Source organism: Sphaeramia orbicularis, chromosome 17 (genome assembly GCF_902148855.1).
Source record: "Sphaeramia orbicularis chromosome 17, fSphaOr1.1, whole genome shotgun sequence".
NCBI classification, from domain to species: Eukaryota; Metazoa; Chordata; class Actinopteri; order Kurtiformes; family Apogonidae; genus Sphaeramia; species Sphaeramia orbicularis.
Window position 1 is genome coordinate 40,507,779 of NC_043973.1, and position 20,825 is coordinate 40,528,603.

General features: G+C 37.9%; 1 protein-coding gene across 1 annotated transcript; it reads right to left on the reverse strand.

Moving 5' to 3' along the window:
- Window positions 1–2,686: 2,686 nt before the first annotated feature.
- On the reverse strand, window positions 2,687–19,514 carry LOC115437943 (Golgi reassembly-stacking protein 2-like). The gene is made up of 10 exons (XM_030161345.1): window positions 19,349–19,514; window positions 17,971–18,051; window positions 16,365–16,568; window positions 16,195–16,281; window positions 15,048–15,178; window positions 14,800–14,932; window positions 12,192–12,315; window positions 9,529–9,636; window positions 7,455–7,583; window positions 2,687–3,615 (listed from the first exon to the last, which is right to left on the reverse strand). The coding sequence occupies exons 1-10, from the start codon at window positions 19,409–19,411 to the stop codon at window positions 3,365–3,367; spliced, it is 1,311 nt and encodes a 436-aa protein (XP_030017205.1). The 5' UTR covers window positions 19,412–19,514; the 3' UTR covers window positions 2,687–3,364.
- Window positions 19,515–20,825: the final 1,311 nt, after the last annotated feature.

Genomic DNA, 20,825 nt, shown 5'->3' on the forward strand with positions numbered 1-20,825 from the left:
CCTTTGGAGGGGCATCAGGAGGCAAGATTTAGCATGAGCCTTTTAATTTCAGTCTCATTCCTCTTAAGTCAACTTAATCTTTTTTCTTGCAAGAGTTTAATACCGGAGGATGTAACGGTTCACGCTAGATCTGAAACAATGGGACTGAAAAATAGGCAAATTAATTAGGGATGGACCAGATATGAGAGATTGGGCTGATACTGACATTTAAAACAATTTGATCCTAATGTTGATGGGGTTTTTTTGTGTCAGAACTGGGAAAAATCTAAATCTTACCAAGTGTATTTTTTCTCATTTCTAGTCAAACTATCTCATCACACTTAAAATAAGACATAATCATGTAAAAAGCAACTTTTCAGTGAGATATAATAACTAATTTTTAAACAATAGATCTTGAAAATCTTATTTCAAAAAACTAACCAAGATAATTTTCACTTGTTCGACTGGCAGATTTTTTTTTTTTTTTTTTTTGCTTAATTCAAGAATTTTTTTTTTTTCGTTTAATTCAAGCAAACAAAAAAAAAAAATGCCAATGGAACAAGTGAATCTTATCTTGGTAAGATTTCTTGAAATAAGATTTTCAAGATCTGTTGTCTAAAAATAAGTTATATCTCACTGAAAAGTTACTCTTTAGGTGATTGTCTTATTTTAAGTGTGATGAGATATTTTGTCTAAGAAATGACAAAAATATACTTGGTAAGATTATTTTTTCCAGTGAGGGAAACAAATCTGAAAAAAACAACTGTTACCCTTTCCACTCTTTACATTATCACGTGTATGAAACAACTTATAATAAAACATTAGATAAACCTCTGCCACGGCCATTCCAGCCCCAATTTCACGTGTTGCAGCGTCTTAAAGAAGATTTGATGCTTTTGTTAGAGTTCTCAATAAAATACATAACATTTGGCAGAATTAAATAATTTTTCTTACATTTATTTGCAAATATTTTGAAATCAGTTTACAGAAAATGTCAGATTAATCCATTACTTTTAAGTGCAGTTATACTTCATGGGCAACCTTACACTAGAACACCTCTTCTCGCTCCTTTTCTATCTTTACATGTATTAAAAACAAACCAAAAAAAAAAAAAAAAAACAGGCATGTAAAATTAATTTGGCTTTATTGCTCGCACTGTGCATACTGTAGATGTTTTCACAAAGTTCTGTTACAGCGACATCTTGTGGCTGCGTTGAATCACTGCGTCTCTGGTTACTAATCGGTTTTCGGCCATGCCAGGAGGAGACATGCTGTGTATTTAATAACCCTGCACCCATGTTTCACCCTACATACTAATCACCCAGCAGCAGGCGCGCACACACACTCACACACAGATTCAGTAGCTCATGTAACTGTAAACCTCCGCCCCCGCTGGCATGGCCCTCAGGCTGTGGATGAGTTCTGATACACACACACATACACGTACAAAAGGGACGACATGACTAATAATTTCAGAACACGAAGGTGGTGCAAAATAATGCAGATTCATTCACTGGGTGGAAATGATCTTACCGCTGTCTGGACAACAAAATTAATAAATGTCAATCAAATTAATCTATGGGTCAGGGTTTAACTAACTAATAAAGATGGTTACACAGGCTGGATGATAAAACCTGAGTGTGTTTACTGGCGCTAAAAGGCAATGAGAAGTAGAATTTCTACGATGGTTAAAGCTGCATATGATTTTTGTCACCGATTTTTCATCAAATCTGTAAAACCCGAGCCGTATCCGAAGTTTCACGAATCCGTAAGTCTTTCTGCGATTACTCACCTGAATCTCTTCCCTCACGGTGAACAATTTTGAAGTGTACTCCGCCATTAACACTCCATTTGTTTACAAACAGAGCCGGTAGGTAACTCGGGCATTTTCGGAAATTTGTTGCGACGTGTATGTAAGTGGAGCTCCACGCAGCTGCATTATGGCCGTTTGTTGCAGAAACGGCTTCGTTGCCTCTTGCTACAATGCACGTCACAACAAATTTCCGAAAATGCCTGAGTGACCTACCAGCTCAGTTTGTAAACAAATGGAGTATTTATGGTGGAGTACACTTAGAAATTATGCACCGTGAGGGAAGAGATTCATGTGCGTAATCACGGAAAGACTTACAGATTCGTGATACTTAGGCTATGACTCAGGTTGTACAGATTTGATGAAAAATTGGTGATGAAATTCATACACAGCTTTAAACTTTCAGTAAAACCAACCACAGGAAATAAAACTGCTACAGATGAGAGAGCCATTTAGATCAGAGGTGTCAAACGCAAGAGCCACGGGCCAAAACCAGCCCATCAAAGAGTCAAATCTGGCCTGTGGGATGAATGTGTGAAATGCAAAAATTATACTTAAGATATTAACAATCAAGGATGTCAAAATCATTTTAGTTCAGATCTCAAGTGGATCAGACCAGTAAAATACTATCAGAATTACCTAGAAATAACTCCAGATTTTTGTCTTTTAGCGTAAAAAGGTTAAATTACATGAAAATGTGTACCTTTACAGACTATCCTTTCACAAAAAATGAGAATTCACATGAACAACCTGAAATGTCTTAGGAGAAGTAAGCGGAATTTTACTATTTTATTATTATTTCATTTAATTTTTAATATTCTGCCTGTTATTAAATGTTTTGTGCATTTGTAGATCCACTGTGATCTGTAAGTTGTAGTGCACATGTGTAAATGATGAGACATAATATTGTTAAAATTACACTTATTCTTTAGAAATTTCAGGTGGTTCATGTTATTCACACTTTTTAAAAGGACAGTTTGTAGATGTAAATATTTTCATAATGTAATTTTACTTTATTCACTCCAAAACAGACACTTGCAGGTTATTCTATTGTTATTTTCCGGGTCCTCTTTAGATCATATCGGGGTCTATGTGGCCCATGAACTAAAATGAGTTTGAGGTCTGTGATTTAGATGATTTAAGTGCGTATGGTTTATCATCCAGCCCCTTTTATACATACATGTTAATATAAAAAAAAAAAACAAAGGTGTGTGAAACAGAAAAAGGATTTCCAGATCAGAAAAGGAGGAAAGTCCTAATAATAAAGTTCTGTGCCTGGTTGTAGCCGCAGACGTGTGAAACGTTACTACAAACTGAAGAACACACCTCGTCCTTCTGCAGCAGCGCCACCAGCCCCTCTGCAACGAGACGTGTTGGTCGGACCGGTCTACATGCGTCCTCCGCTCTTCATCGCTCCGCACAGGCCTGTTCAGCCGCAGACTTCCACGTCTGAACTGGTGCAGCCTGTCCCTCTGGGCCAAATAAATAGAAAAACACAGAGAAAGGCAGACGGGGGGGAAAGAGAGTAACCAGGTGTGTGTTTTGGTTTGATGAAGCGGGGTCTTCTTTCCCAGGTTAGGACGACGTTAGTGTCGTTTCCGTGGGGGCTGGTGGTTCTGTGGGGGCCGTAGGCGCGACGGCGACCTCAGCCACAGGCGCCGGTGTGACTGTGACGGAGGCTGCGGGGGCGGAGGAGGCGGGGAGGATGGGCGCCACGCTCTGGGGGAGGAGAGGGGGAAGCTGGGAGGGCAGCATGGTGGGTAGAGGGGGCAGCGGGGCCAGGCCGGGCAGGTTGAGGGGAGGGAGGGGGGCCAGAGGGGGGACGCCTGGAAAAAGAACAACAACAGAGACATTAGGACACATGACGCTGGTCCACAGACAGACTGTTTTCACAACAAATACTAAAACACTCTGATAGTGGACGACTGATACTGTGCTGAGGACTGAAGTACGGAGACGTCACAGCCTCTAAATACAAAGGAAGAGCTGCAACAATCACTTTTCCATTGACCCTCAAATCAAAAATTTACCAAATGGAAAAAAACGATAATTTCACCAAAACACTAATTTTTTGATTAAAAGTTTTTGCACTGCAAGAGGTGGTTATTTGGGTGTAGTGCAAATAGTATATCACGCAAAACTGTTATGGAAAGACCTTTATCCACAATGAGAGTTGTGAATTAAAAAAAAAAAAAAAAAAAAGGATGTTGATGGACATTACAACAAGAGAAGAGTTTTAACAGAAACATGTCACAGTATGTGTGGACACACCAGGAAACCCAATCATTTTTTAATTTAGTACGAGATAGAAGGATAATATATAATAATAATGAATATATTTGTAAATAAACACCATATTTATGTTCGTTGCCATGTTTATGGAATGACTTCTCGTGTCATCTTGCGATAATGAATAAACAAATCATCGCATTTGTGATTTAATGGAAAAACCAACATTACGCACTTCTGTTTTTTCGACATTCAGTAAATATCGGTAAAGTTTGGCACAGATGTCCAATGGAAAAAGCGACTAATGATTAATCAATTCATGGATTAGTTATTAAATACAGGGTTCGTACATATTTTTCAAGGTCAAATTCAAAACTTTTCAAGCACCTAAGGGTCATTTTTACCGTATCAGTGGGGTAAAAGACATATCTACAGGAGTACATATACTCATGATTTTTTTTTCATTTTTTATCACAATGATGTACATTGTATTATGCTATAAACATCTAAAATTATGTTTCATAATAGCAAAAAGTTTAAAAATTAAATGAGAACATAAAGTTTTATCCAAAAAACAAAAACAAAAAGGGAAGCCACTTGGCGTTGCTGTCACACACACAGAGCCAAAGATTAAGATAAAAATGCACCTGGAATCAACCTGAGCACACCTGAAAAGTTACATTTTTCTAAATGTATCACCTCTTTGTACGTAGCTTTGGCTTGGCATCTAACCTGGCAGAGTTAATATTAAAAATAAATAAATCACATCACAGAGTTCTAATTGCAGGCACTTAAACTGATATTCAAGCACTTTTCAGACCTTGAAAACACAACATTGAAATTCAAGCATTTTCAAGGATTTCACGCACCTGTATGAACCCTGTAAATAAAGTAATTGCCAAATGTTTTGATAATTAATCTGAGGTACATTTTTTTTTTTTTTTTTACCAGTTTCTTAAATGTGATATTTTTGTGTTTTCTTCAGATCAGGAACTCAAGGAGATTATCTTTGGCTGTTCAGGATTTTATAGACTACACGACTTATCACTTGAGGAAATATTATCACCAGATCAACTAAAATAATTTCATTTAGTCATAGCTCTGCTCCAGTGAGTATGTCGACATTCACACCATGACATTCTGCCTTTGGAGCCTTAACTGTATAATTTGTTTGGATATTGTGGATTAGGCCCTTTTCCAAACGGAGCATTTTCTAATTAAAACATGTGGGATGGACTGACATCATTCCCGTTTTATGAGGATTCTTTGGACGTTTGGAAAATGAATATGGTCGTTTATGGTTATATGGAGTCAAGACAAAGATCATCTGGTGGCTCCAAAGACAAAAACACATTTCTGGATGGAAGGAGAAACTCGCCTGCTTTAAAACATTATTAAAGCAAATGTCATGTTTCAATAGAAATGAGCAAATATTGAACTTTATGATAATGTGTCTGAAGGAACAAAAAGAGTGACGTCAAGGTCACATTGGAATTTCCGGCTCTGTGTAAACTGGAATATTCATGGTCATTAACCCTGTACACAGCTTATTGTCGTCAGGTAAATAAGAGTAAAGGCCAGAACATTATACATATGTAAATGTATATCAGGGTTTCTGCAGGTCATTAAAAAGCATTAAAAGTCATTAAACAGATTTTGTAAAAATTAAGGCCTTAAATGGCATTAAAAAGCATTAAATACATACCAGAGGTATTAAAACTGCTTGTCAGAGCTGAAGCAGTGGCTAAATGATAACAGCCTCCAGCTGAACTCCAGCAAAACTGAGACCCTCATCATTGCCCCGGATAGTGCAATCCCAGGGATCAAACATCACCTTGGAGACCTGAGTTCCTCGGTAAAGACAAAACTGAGGAATCTGGGTGTCATCTTTGACCAGGACATGTCTTTAGAATTCTACTCCAAACACCTAGTCAAAAACTGTTTCTTCCACCTACGCAACATCTCCAAACTCAGATCTATGGTGTCCACAAATGAGCTCGAGATGATCGTTCACGCTTTCGTATCTTCTCGCTTAGACTACTGCAACAGCCTGTTTACATGCTTAAACAAGAAGGAGCTGGCCCGTCTACAGTTTGTCCAGAACTCTGCTGCCAGGCTCCTGACCCGCACAAACAGGAGAACCCACATCACTCCCATCCTTAAATCTCTCCACTGGCTCCCTGTTCTATATCGTCTTCATTTCAAAATTCTTGTGCTAACTTTCCGGGCCCTACATGGCCAGGCCCCTGCATACATTGCTTCCCTGATCCAGCCCTACAGCTCGACTCGTAGCTTGAGGTCTTCAGGACAGTACCTGCTGATGGTTCCACGGACCTGTTTTAGCACACGCGGTGACAGGTCTTTTAAAGCTGTGGCACCACGTCTATGGAATGACCTGCCTCAACACCTACGGTCCATGGACTCTGTAGAGAGCTTTAAGAAACACCTCAAAACCCTCCTGTTCAAAAAGGCTTTTTAGTCTCCCACCTGACCCAGGACCACCACAGACTGATTACACTCTATGTATTCATCATAACATACTCCATGTGTCATCCCCCCCCCCAGTCTCTCTATATCTCTATCGCTCTCTCTTTTCTCCTCCTTTACTCTCTCTCTCTCTCTTTAACCCCAACTGGTCAAGGCAGACAGCCATCCTTCAGGAGTCTGGGTCTGCTCCAGGTTTCTGCCCGTTAAAGGGAAGTTTTTCCTCGCCACTGTCACCAATCACAAGTGTTTGCCCCTGAAGGATTCTGTTGGGTCTCTGTAAACTTAATTTGATTCTGATTTGAATTGATAAAGCACTTTGTGACTCTGTCTGTGAAAAGTGCTCTATAAATAAAATTTACTTTACTTTACTTTACTTACTTTAAAAAATTAAATACACTTGAAGGAAAAAAGCACTGCTGCTCACCATTTATTTTGATTAAATAAACATTTAATAATTATGATTGGAAGTATAGTGTGATGACTGACAGGCGGAACCCTTTAATTGGCTATTTATGGCCGATACATGAAGTCACAACACCGGATGCTTGGAATGCAACATGCTGTGAGCATGCTCATGCTGTGGCGAAAGAGTGGAGGGAATATTAGCAAATGTCAGAAAAATGGGAAAATGCAAGTTTCAGCAGAAGTATTTGGAGGAGCACTGCAAAAATCTAAATCTTACCAAGTGTGTTCTTCTCATTTCAAGTCAAAAAATCTCATCACACTTAAAATAAGACAATCACATAAAGATCAACTTTTCAGGGAGATATAAGAACTTAACTGTGTTTACATGTCTTGATAGGATTAATGGATCAGAAGTTATTAATCATTTTAGATCCGTAGATGGTTTTGGTCATCAGTGGCTATTTGGGTCTTTATGGGTTAAGGATTCAACTTTTTACAGTCCATCAGTGCACGGCTAGAGCAGGAAGTGGCCGTGCTTCCTTACCTGCTGCTCCTATGGGTGGGGGTAAGGTGCTGCCGCCTGCTAGCGACACGGCGCTGAGGTCGGGGAGTGGCAAGTTAAGGTTTGGCAGGTTGGGGAGTGGAGGTAAACCGGCTGGGAGGGGCATGAGACCTGCAAACACACACAGACACATACACTATTACAAGGGCTATTCAATTATTTTCCCATGGGCTAAATCGACAGAATGCTGTGGACTGTAGTATTACTCTAATATTGGATGTACAATTGACACTTATAACCATCACATTTTTATTTCACCGTTAAACTGTTGTGTTAAATCTTTACAAAACATACCATCACAGTCACAGTAACTGCTGGCTTTTAGTGCGAGTACGACATGTAAACAAAACATTTAAAACAATTTATTATAACCTTTAACCAGAAAAAAAAGCTCATTGAGATTAAAATCTCTTTTTCAAGAGTGTCCTGGCCAAGACAGCAGCAGCAGGAGGAGAAGTTACACAAAATGGAAATCACAGCCATACATCCACACTAGAAGTATACACAAACACAACAAAAGTCAGATCTAAAAACAAACAAAACTGATAGCATACATATAAAAGTCATTATTTTAAAAGGGACTAAAAGTATAACAACAATGTTCCTTAAAAGCATCTCAAAGCTGAACCCAATTCAATCAATTAGAAAAGCATCTACAACCACATTTGTCCTTTTCCCACTGATTTGAAATGACTGAATGCATTAAAACAGACCAGGTCTTTCAGTGTAATCTCCTTCTGTAGGTTGTTCCAGGCAGTGGGAGCAGAACATTTTAAAGCTTTCTTTCCCAGTTCGGTTCTGACTTTTGGAACCCGTAAAGAGAGAACAGATGATCATAAATACTGCTTTGTTCTCTGACCGAGACAAATCAAATTGGTAAATTTTCTGTTTTCACCGTCAACCCTGCATCTCTTCTCCGTGGAAGATGCTGTGTTTTCATATTGAAGTCAGCATCAAGGGACGATTTGAGTCTCCGGGCGATGCGAGTCGTGCATGCGTAGAAGCATTTATCTGCCATCTTTTACGACTCGCTACGGCAACCTGGGTAGGACAAATCACTGTTCTATGAGTCAAATTATGTAAAAGTACAGACTTTACCTTCAAGGAATATCTGTCTAGCAATTTCAATAGTCAATTTATATGTCTACTTTTGGTTTTTTGCACAGCTGACAAACGTTCTGATCTAAATCTGGGGGGAAATTAAGCAGTGGAGGGGAATTGCAGCTCAGTGCCAACAATGCGATCTTTGAGGTTGTCGTAGCGAGTCATAAAAGATGGCTGACAGAGATAACTACTTCTACGCATGCGTGACTCACATCGTCTGGAGACTCAAATTGTCCCTTGACAGTCAGTCTCTCTGGCCTTATGTAAACAGTGGCAGTGCTGCAATATAACGCAAAGTGTTCCAAAATGGCGTAAAGTGTCACAAATAGCCATATGTACAATGCCATTTTTAGCAGCTTTCAAACTATTTACTTACTATTTGCAGGTAAAGAGGCCACGGGCTGGTCAAATTTGATTGACAGGTCGGTTATGGCCCGCGGGCCACCTGTTGAATATCCCCGCATTATAAGACGCCGGCGCTCTCATTTTTTTTCATGTTATTTGGTAAAATTAATACAAATGTCCTGATTTACTGTTGAGAAGCTGTTTTGGGAAACTGAGTTATGGAGAAAATATGAGATGATAGAGGCAAAAACAGAGTCTTTTGAAATGTGAGAAAAGTTCATCATATTAGAGAATTAATACACGTGATACATAAGAAGCACAGCAGATACAAAAGAGAAGAGGGCTGGGAGTTTGACATTTAGCGGACATTATCTGGCTTTAAAAACAGGATGGCACAAAGGCTGTAGTAGCTGCTGGTTCAAAGTGGATGTACAGAGGGAGTTTCTGCTAAAGGCTGGACAAAGAAAAGTGTGTACCCAAGATCTGTTCTTAGCCTATTGTCAACGGAGGCTGACCTTTCACCTTTTTTTCCAGGAAGGGTGTGTCTGCGGAAACCTATACTGAAAGAGGAATAATGCTTCTGTGTGTGTTTGGAGACATCACTCACCTGGTAGCGTGGTGGCGGGGCTGAAGGTGGTGGCGGCAGGATTCAGTGGGGAGAGTGGGCTGAGGGAGGGGCTGGTGGAGGAGGGGAGCAGGGGCACTGTGGGTAAACCTGAGCAGACAAAAAGAGAAATACAACAATTTACACTAGATCACAAGACAACACAAGTATTTTTCAGCTCCATTTGTGTAGGACTTGTATTCACTGGAGGTCGTCTGATTTTAACCTTTGAGAATTGTCCATCTTTGTCAAATCCTGTGATCAAATCAGCCCTCTGTGGTTCCATATCTGTGATTTGGAGTGTGTTGCAACATTTTTTCTTTCTTCACTACATTTATTTTGTCCATTTCCTGGTCAAGAAGAATGGAGGCTGCACTGGTCACTATTTTGCTGGAGAAAAAGTTTTTGACATCCCATGTCAAAGTTATCACATCATACACTAACACGTTCCCCTGTCCCCCTCATTCTTTGGAAGTGTTCTTTTCTGCAGTTGTAACTTGCATTTACCCAGATTGTTTCTATGTTTATGACTCAAACATTTGATGTGCAGTCTATGGCTATAATTTATCTACGAAAAATAATTACAGCGTAGCACTTCATTAGCCTGACAAACTGGAGTTACAACATTCAACTGGACAATTCCCAACTAAACTTTCTCTTCTCTCTTACTTTTTCTCCTGGACTTCCTCTAAAAATATTTGTGTATTTTCAATAAATCACTGAAAAACAGTTTCCTTTGTTTCATCTTAGTTTAGGCACACAAGGTCACAAGGCAGGGGGACGATAAATAATTTTCCAGGATAACCATTTCCAGGACATTTGACCCTTTTTCTCATTTTCCATGATTGAAAAATTGGTCAATCATTTTCCAGGTTTTCCAGGACACGTGGGAACCCTGCATGTATTTGTGATATATTGCATTAATAGTCACTCCATTCTCCAAACCCACATTCCCTTCTGCACATGCTCAGTTCCATCAAGGTCAAAACTGGTTTCAGCAGATAATGAAACATATCCAGGGCATGACATGTTGAAACTGTGAAAAATTTAGTTTTGTTTGTGTCTGTCTGATGCAGAAGGATGATGGTTTTAATTCAACATAAACATAATGTGTACTTTAGCAGATTTGGCTTCTTGCATAGATACAACTTTGACTTTCCTATATTCCTTTTGTATTCCAATTCCTATCATGTTCATGTTTATATCCTGTATGAAAAAACAAAAGTAGAGAATCTAAGATGTGCATTTACTGGAGCCAACCCATGTCAATAACCTTTAGTTATCGTTATGAATTCACCTTCTTGATGACAAACAAAAAAAATCATTTACATTTGTTTTTCTGCTAATATTTCATGATCATATTTGAGATTGTGTAAAATCTTAAGGGTGTCCGAAAACCTTTTTTTCTACTACTTTACAAGTTAAAGATCTCTGGGTGCAAATTCAGGATGTTCTTGTCGTGATATTAAACGGATATTCAAATCCTTCAGTAGAGTGAAATCTCAAAAAATGATGTATAACAGTGAACATTAGGAGCATTTCACTTTCAACAGGCTCAGTTTATTAATAGTTAACCTTGACATTAGATCAGGGGATTGTGCCAGTTAATTCAAGTAAAAAAAAAAAAAAAAAAAAAAAAAGACTTTAATTTTGTACACATTCCCACATGAAACACAGACATGGGAGGTTAATTTCTAAATCACTTTAAGTCCATAAATAATCCTTTTTTTTGTCCTGTGCCAAAAGGGCTTTACTGTACTTAGTTTTAGGCAACTGCACTTTACTTGTGTATTTAGTTTTAGGGCATTTTAACACAAACATCTGAACATTTTCAAGAGGTGTGTTACTTTAGTGCATGTGATATGAATTAACTCTGATTTTCATTTCATTGTTGTGAACGGAATCATTAAGACAGTCTTCACTATGAATGGAGAGAACAACATGTAGAAAAGATAAAATGTCAGTGTAGCTGTGATGTAAAAGGTGAAAACTTACAAAAACAGGATGAAAACAATCTTAAAAAGGTGTAACAAGATGAAACCGACAAAAATATAAGATAAAACCTGCAATGAAAAAGTCATGTTTCGTGTTGTGCTGAGAATGGAAACTGATTTGCACATTGTATCCAAACTGATATTTGTTATTTTCAGTATATTATATTTTATTTAAAGGTAAAATGGTGTTACAGTCTTCATATTAGACTGATATGATGTATAGTTGAGTTCAGTTTGCACAGACAGTTGATAGTCACTGTACTTTTAACTTTCATACATTTTCAAGACAGTATTTTTTTTACTTTTACTGCAGTAAAGTACCTTTTTTTAATTTTTTTTTTTTTTATATATTTTTTATTTCACAAAAGAAAATCATCCAGATATAGTACAGACTTAAGTGATACTGGGTCTTACATTTTGCAGTTCTCCTTTGTGCACTCTTCTCACCCCCCCCCCCCCAAAGGAATAAACCAGCTAAACACACTCAAAAGTAACAGACCACAAACATAAAAGTCTAAATATAAATGAATAAAAAAATAAATTAAAAGTAGCAGTAAAGTACTTTAACCAGTGTTTTAGCTGTACTTTTACTCGAGTGTAGAACTTTTACTACCTCTGTATACCATCCCATAGCCTTAGTGCGTAGTCATATTTACAAAAGCTAAGGCGTACCTGTCTGCAGCTCACTGGGCATTGTGGGCGCCGTGGTGCTGATTGACAGGCCGGAGAGCGAATCTTCAAGGCCGGAGGGAACGGTGGGGGCGGTGGGAGGCGGAGTCACGGCTGAGAGCTGGACCTGGAGAGGGAGCGAAAACATGAGCGGAGTAGAGAAGAAGCTGCTGCTGTCAAACAGATAAGGTCACATTCATCCACACATGCACCGGCTCTCCGCCTCTCCCATCTGCTTTGCTGCATGCATAACGAGGAAACTGACAAAGAGTTAGAGTCCGGAACACACACAACTTCTTTTCAATGTCATGTACACCCCTTGCACACTAATGGGGGAGATTTTGGCACATTATACAGTTTGGTGCCAATATAATAAAGCACAAGAGAGTCTACAGTAATGCATGATGATCCATCAACAGAGTTAAGATTCTAATGTGATACACAAGCACTCAACAGGATTTACTTTCACCAGTCTGATGGTCAGACATAAATATTTCATTGGATACATTTAAAGTTAGTCTTGTTTAACTATTCATGAACAGTAACAAGTAGAACCTTAGCATTAGCTGCTGAAATGATGCCTGTTATGGTTGGTATCAAAAATGTCAACTCATTAATTCTTTTGTCGTGTTTTGTTCTAAATGAAAGCGGAGGAAACCTGATGATTATTTGTAGTTTTAACCTATTCTCTACATTCCAAACAGAGGAACTTTTCACAAACCCGCACATAAATTTCTGTGTATTTTTTTTTTTTTTGACAAAAATCCCTTTTTTGTGCCTAAATCGTCAAAAACTCAATTTCTGGTTATGATTTTTGCGTTTCCTGCAAAATCTGGTAACACGACTTAGGAAATTATTTTAGGAAAGTGACGATATATGATATTAAACAATACAATATTAACAATTATAATGATAAAATATTGGTTCAACAGCAAAATATACTTGAGTTAAGGTGACAAATGACATACTGACAAATTTTTGCTGAAAATGTAAACCAAAAAAACCCTAAAAGACAAAGAATATTAACAAAAATAATATATTGTAATAATTATCACTGGTTTATGGCTCAGCACATCTATACCAGGTAACACTTCATATTTTCACACACTGACTTGAATTCAATCATTTTTGAAAGTACAAGTAAATGTGTAACAAATATCCCGTAACACAAATTCTCCTGGTTTTGTTTTCATCAGTGGCCACAATTTGCATCTGCATTATTACTGAACATTCTGACCAAAAGTTTTTAAGTGCATCTGTTTTTCAATAATTGTACCAAGTGATAAGTACAATAACACTGATCTACAATTTTTAGAAATGATATGCCTCAAAGATTAAATGTGCTAAATGTTATGTATTTTAATAGGATTACTTGGAAAACAAATGACAAGTGCTGGTTTGCTGATGTTTTCAATGTATATGATCAAGTGTTATTACACTCATATATATTGGTTTATGCTCATTTTACAATACATTTATGAATCTTCTACGAAACAGAACCTGTAAAGTGAATGTACTGTAATGTACAGACAGTGTAAAACCCATTCTCTCCTTAATTCTCGAATTTCACATTTTGACCCAAGACTATATCTTGGAAACTTCAGCCAACCAGCATTTTTGACTTGATTTTTCTTTATCAGTGACTCACACATGGTAAATTTTCACTGCTTTTATTCTGAAAGCATTTTACCTGTAGACCAGTGTAATCACCTTCCTAATATAGGACCTGTGACTACTATGGGCTGATCCCTTTAGGGGTCGCCATAGTAAATCATCTGCTTCCATTTGACCTGCACATCCTCCTTCGCCACATCCACAAATCCCCTCTTTGCCAATATATTTATAATCCCTCCTCTGCGTGTCTGAACCATCTTAACCCATAAAGACCCAAACATCCACTGTCGACCAAAACCATCTACTGATCTATACTATTTAATACCTGTTGATCCACTAATCCTATCAATACATGTCAATAATTGGTGTAAAATGCAGTTTGTCATCTTTTCATGGTCATCAGATATGGCCCATTTGGATGTTCAGAAGCTCCGTAGTTACCATGGAAACAGTTATCTTCTACAACATTGATTCACCAGTAAAACCCATGGAGTTGGATCAATGACAGTGGATGGACACGCTGGGTTTATGTTTAATTATTAATAACTTTGCTGATAGTCACTTTTTCTTCAGTTTTCTCCATTTCTGATATTATACTCCCAACTTCATGATCAGTACATTAAATATAGGAAAATACCTGATTTTCACTGAAAAAATGCAAAATACAGAGTATGATATTAAAATAAATGGTGACAAATTATTTAAGAGAGGTTAAACAGAGAGAAAAACTCATTTGGAATAAAAGTTTGCCATAAAAGTAGCACTGGGTCTTTATGGGTTAATCTGGTCTGTTTCACTTTGTCCCCAAAACGTCCAACCTGAGCTGTCCTTCTGATGTGCTCCTTCCTAATCCTGTCCATCCTTGTCATTCCCAAAGAAAATCTCAACATCTCCAGCTCTGCCTCCTTTCTTACCAATACAGGACTGATTTACAGAAATTATGTACTGTGTTACTTCAATTGAAGTGACGCTGCTAGAAAGAAATCTGCGGTCTAACCTCGGTGAATCCATCCTTCAGCGGACTAACAGGCTCACTGGGGGAGTTTCCAGGGAAGCTAAACTTCTTCCCCTCCTCGAAAGGCCTTGTGGGAATCCTGTGGAGGTATCCGTAGCCAATCCCGCAACCGAGGCTTGAAAACAGAGAGAGTGCTGTGGTGAATGTCAACAACAACTTCGAGATTTTCAACAGAAACATTAACTGGAAACCATAATGTACACTCCATTTACTCTGCTGTAGCACTTTACCTGCCCTCCCCTCCCCAGGAACTGTTGGGTGTGATGACCACTTCTCTGCAGTTGTCGGTGTCTGTGTTGTACACGTACAGCTTCAGGCCTTTCCCCTCGTGGCTCTCAATCAGAGAGAAAAGGTCCTCTGACTGCAACCACAAAAAGGTGACAGACAATTACCATCATTATCAGGGAGAAAAGGCACTGGAGGGACAGTCCAAAGATGCTGAAGAGCTGTTAACCCTTTATAGGGCAAGTGAGTATTTTTGGTCAATTCTGCATACATTACAAGACAGTGACAGCAACAGTTAGGACAGCGAGTTAACTATCTCAGGTCCAATGTGGTCTCCAGGGTCTGTAAGGTCCACCTCTGCATGAACAGTGAGTGGACCTGCTTTGTTAGGTACCATGAAGTAATGGTACTAATGTAAGGAATGATGTTCAAAGGGATAATGTGGATGTGGACTGGGGTCTGGATCAGCACTTACAGTCATGGAAAAAATTATTAGACCGCACTTGTTTTTTTTTTTTTTTCAATTTCTTGTTCATTTTAATGCCTGGTACAACTAAAGGTACATTCGTTTGGACAAAGATAATGATAACAACAAAAATATCTCATGATAGTTTAATTTCAGAGCTGATATCTATCCATTTTCCATGTTTTCTTGATAATAACCAAAATCACTTCAGTTCTTACATCACTATCTATGTCATTGTACTGCCAAATACAGTGCTTTTAGGCATTCCATGTTTTCTTTTCTGTCTGTTTTAGTCACATGATACACACAGGAGTTAGTACTCGATTGCATAACCATTGTTTTTGATGACTTTTGATGGCCAAATAATTTTTTCTGCAACTGTATGTTGGTCTAATGATCTCAAAGTGAGGTTCTAATGTTCTAAAATGCATGTTCTTTTCACCTAATATGTGCTTTTCTTGTATTTTTATATTTACTTCTTGTATTTTTTTTTTTTTTTTGCCAGTTACACGGTAAGAAACCAAATATGGTAACTTCATTAACCTTGATTTTCTATATAACCATATAAAAGTTTTAAAAATTTCAAAAAAGTAAAACAGTCTTGTTATGTCCTCCAATAACACACTAAAGTCGAAAATTTTAATGTCAGAGTACTTTTATAAGTGCCCTGTAAATGATTGAACTACCTCATTCATAACAGTGTCGGCTCCGATGATGTAGTCAGTGTGCGGCCGCAAGCCAGCGAGGGCTGCAGGAGAATTAGGCTCCACTTCCTGTTAAAAAGAGCCAGAGGAAAATGAGCAAAACCGCTACTCTACGATTAAGAACCACGCAAGCAGATGAGACCATTACTGACCAGCACATGCCACACATTCTCATTGGCTCCTTCAAAGCTGCAGAAACGAATGGAGACTCCGAGCAAGCCCTGGCCGCCCCACAGGTTACTGGGGGTCACCGTGGACTCCCGCAGCTCCAGGGTCTTGGAGGAGTAAACCAGCATCTTGACGGGTTTCTCCACACTGGCTTTCAGTAAGTCCTTTAACGTGTCATTGTCTTTATTCTGTAGAAAATAGGACATATGTGAAACATGTCACCACAGATGATTTTCTAAAACAAGCAACAACACAATTCACTTTGAATAAATGAAACCTAATCAGAGAAGAAACAAAAATATGATGTTCAAAGGGATAATGTGGGATAATATTGCCCTGCAATAGTGAAAGAATTTGATTAATCACGTTTTTGCTTTTTGGACAACATAAAATAAGTCAAAATTGCAAACGATGAGATTCGTGCTTCCTCTTACGTGACAAAATTTCTAAATGCAACAAATATGGCAGTTGTAATATGTTCATTATGGATATTTCCCAAGGCAGTGAGTATGACTGCTACTTCATTTTATTTCTTTCTAATTTTTGTTCAGTTCAATTCAATTCAAACTACCCGATTTATCACAATAGGGCAATTTAGTTTATAGTCTATCAGTCATTGATTTAAACAAAAAAACATCAAATATACACACATACACAAAATAACCCCAAAATCACATGGACAGCCTTTCAGTGCAATTGAAATGCAGGAACCAGAGCAGCATAGGTCAACATATAACGTACACTGACACCTTCACAAATGCCAATCTTTATTAGTGTTATTGATACTGTACATAATACAGCATAGAGTAAACTCCCTTTTGAGTCATGTTCTGTCTTGAGTTTATCTAGACAGAACAATGTATTGCTTAAAATCATATCATCCATGACACTGGGAAAAAATAACTGAATAATAATTTTGAAAATTATAATTCGGACTGTGTATACACTGAACTACACATGCAACTGTACATAATATGCATACATAGACAACAGACAATGCATAGTGTAGAAAAAGCACATACCAGCCAAAATAACAAGAAGTGTAGCGTTATAAAACCTTTACCCTTATTCCTTCATACATCGTTTTCAACATTATTGAACCCTTCCACATGACAGATCTTGATTATGGACTAGACTATCCCTCATACACATTAGAGTCTTGTCCCACAGTCCTGGATCCTCTCTACACCTAAATAGTAAAGCAACTTGAATTTCCATAGCTCTGTTCTACCACTTGCTTTACAACATGTCACATTCACACCTCAGTGAAACAACCCACTAACCTTTAGTTTTGTGGACGACCCACCACAGAGCCTCCCCATGCATTAGAGGGATCCCTTTTAATGTTCTGAACACAATTCACCACACACACATCAAATTACACCACATGGGGTTGCGTTAGGATTCCTCTTCTCTGGCTTGCGTTACTGTATAGGCCTTATCTGCTTAACCTTTCACCATACAATTCTCAGACTGTCACAAATAACACCATTCACTTCACTGAGCTTAGTTTAACTGACAGAAATGAGCTCTTTTATTCTGTGCATCTCCAACCATATTCTAAAATACACAGCTGCTGCCTTTCCTTACCAGTCTGGTGTTATTGATGGAGACAATGAAGTCAAAGAAAGGCTCCAGTCCTGCACGATGTCCAGGGGAGTTCTCCTGAACCTGAAAAAAAGAGGGAAGAAAGAGCTGAGCTGCTGCTGGACTGTATATCACACTTTGAAACTACATTACAGTGAATTCTGCATGTCGGAGAGGTAGAACACAAATTTACTAACAAAAATCATCTTTAATTCACCTTATTCAGAGGCTTTCGTCTTATGTTACACTTATTACTGCCCTTCAACAAGCTGAAAAAGGCTCTGTTCAACTGTGCATAGAACAACTTAAAGGGTTCTATCTGCACTCTTCTCTTTTACTTTATTTCAACTGATAATTATTTGTGTTTTATTGATTATGTTTTAATTGTAATTGTGTGTTTTTAACCTGACTCTTTTCCATTTTTGTAAAGCACTGTGAATTGCCCTGTGTATGAATTGTGCTATACAAATAAATCGGCTTTGCTTTTATGAAGAATTTCATGAATGTATTGTCTTTTTTGCAGAGTATTTAGAGTTGCATATTCTTCATAAAATGTAGAGCTGGGAAGCTTCAGTATGTTTAAGGCACTGACAGAATTACTTGGATAACACTGGAATTGAAAATGCTGTTTGATAAACTAAGTTCAATACATATAGAGTAAATTTCATCGGCATTATTGCAAAACTTAGACAGGACTAACCCTAACCCTTTCGAATACTTCAAAGTGTGGTGAAGAGATTTATCTGAAATTTTGTAAAACTGCTTTATACAGAAAAAAATGCCACTGAAACAGATAAATCAGTCAAACCCCACTGTGTTATACAGATACCTAGATGTAACGAAAGGCACAATACAAATAGAGTTTAACATTATGATCATTCAGCATGTTAATAACTGCAGGATGTCCAGAAGAGGGCAAGAAGCCAAACCCAGTCACTGCTGATGTCTCTTATACTTCGGAAACTAGGAGACAAATCCATTTTTGCACAGTAACGTTTGGTCAAATTGACAATCATAAGCATACTCTGTTGGTAGAAAAACAAAAGGTATGAGCCAGAGGGATGCTGCGGGATTTCTTCCTATAATGGATGCATTAACAGAAACAAACTGGCAGCTGTCATTCAAAGCAGCTACGTGGCTATAGCTAGCTTAGCATTTACCTTCTAACAGTGACATTCAGCCAAATAACCACTAAAATCAAACACAACGACGTGATACCGACACAGTTCTGGAGAACAACACCCTTTTCCGACGTGGTTTTGGTGTTAACCGGACACAGGCCCGGTTGTCATCCCCGGCCTGTAGTCAACACAGAGAGCAGGGAATCCTCCGCCTCTGACCCGATGCTAAGCTAACTGCTAACACCAGGCTGTAAACTTACCCGGAGGACGTGGTAGCCCTCGGAACCTCCTCCTGGTATCTCCACACTCTGCGATCCCCCCATAGTTCCGCTCCTGTAAGGCTTTTAAGGTTTTTTATGGCAAGTTTTCCCCCGGCGGAGGTGAGATACCTGAACACTTCCACACACCGGGTACACGTCGCCAAATGACTAGCTGAGTGATGCGCATGCGCTGTTACGTGGCAGGAAATAACGCCTTTTTGAATCTTTAATTTCCAGTTCGCATTTTCCGTGATGTGTTTACAAATGACATTTTCAACACTATTATCTTATAAAGCTGTAAAAAAAAAAAAAAAAAAAAAAAAAAAATGTTTGTATATTTTTCTCTGCAGTGGAAGAAGTATTTGGACTATTTAACTCTCCGGTATCCCGTCCAGCAAGGCCCTTACTAAGCACCAAGTGTGCCTTTTTGGCACACTTGTGCAATAATGTCAAAAAAAAAATTAATACAGTTTGTTTTTAATTCTTTTACGCTTTTTTTCTATTTCTTCAACTTGAGCCGTAAAAAAAAATACCAAATACTCAATAATTGTCACATTTTTTGACCCTTTAAATCTCGTGTTTGTAATGTAAACAAACTATTTTTTTTGGATGCAAAAAACACAAAAAATTAATTTTTTTTCAATATACTACATAAAAAGTGGATCACATATCATTTGATTTTTGCAGCCTGGCATATGATTAACTCCAACATTGGTTAATTTGCATTATTACTTTTGGCGCTAGGTCAAATGTTCAAAAAACTAGCATCTGTAACCAAGTGTGCCAAAAATGCACACATATAAATCAAACTATTAAATATACATTGATTTATTTTTCTGCTCTAATTTGATTTTATTTTTGTAAATCAAGGTCGGCTCTAATCATACATATCAAATGGAAGAAATAGTGCGTTTTAGGCACACTTGGGAGACATATGCTAGTCTTGTAATATTCTTTTGTTTACAATATGCAAATTTTAGTTGGTGGCCAGAATTTTGAAGACCATGCAAAAATGAACAACTTTTGAATTCTAAACTTATTTAAATTGTGGAAAAATAATATGAAGTTTTCTAACACGAAGTGCAAAGTGTGCCTAAAAGGCGCACCCGGATACCGGAGGGTTAAATGAATTACAAATATTGTGACAATACATTTAACAGTAAAAGTTGTGCAGTAAAATAGTCAATGTTTTACTATTGTATATACGAAGGTTTAAGATTAGTGATGCGTTAATGTGTAATTTTTTTTCATTTTACTGGTGTAAAGGTTGATCTTATTTGAGCAACTTTACTGTTCTTGAATTTCATCTACAAATATGCATCATATTCTCTTATATAATCATATCATTCAAGTGTCATCCTGTGAGTTACATATCTTTAGAATCAATTCTTCATGAGTTCAGAAAATAATCCTCCTTTCACCTTTGTGAAATTACATTTTACAGTGAATCCGGGAGGGATTTACTGTAAAAAGGATT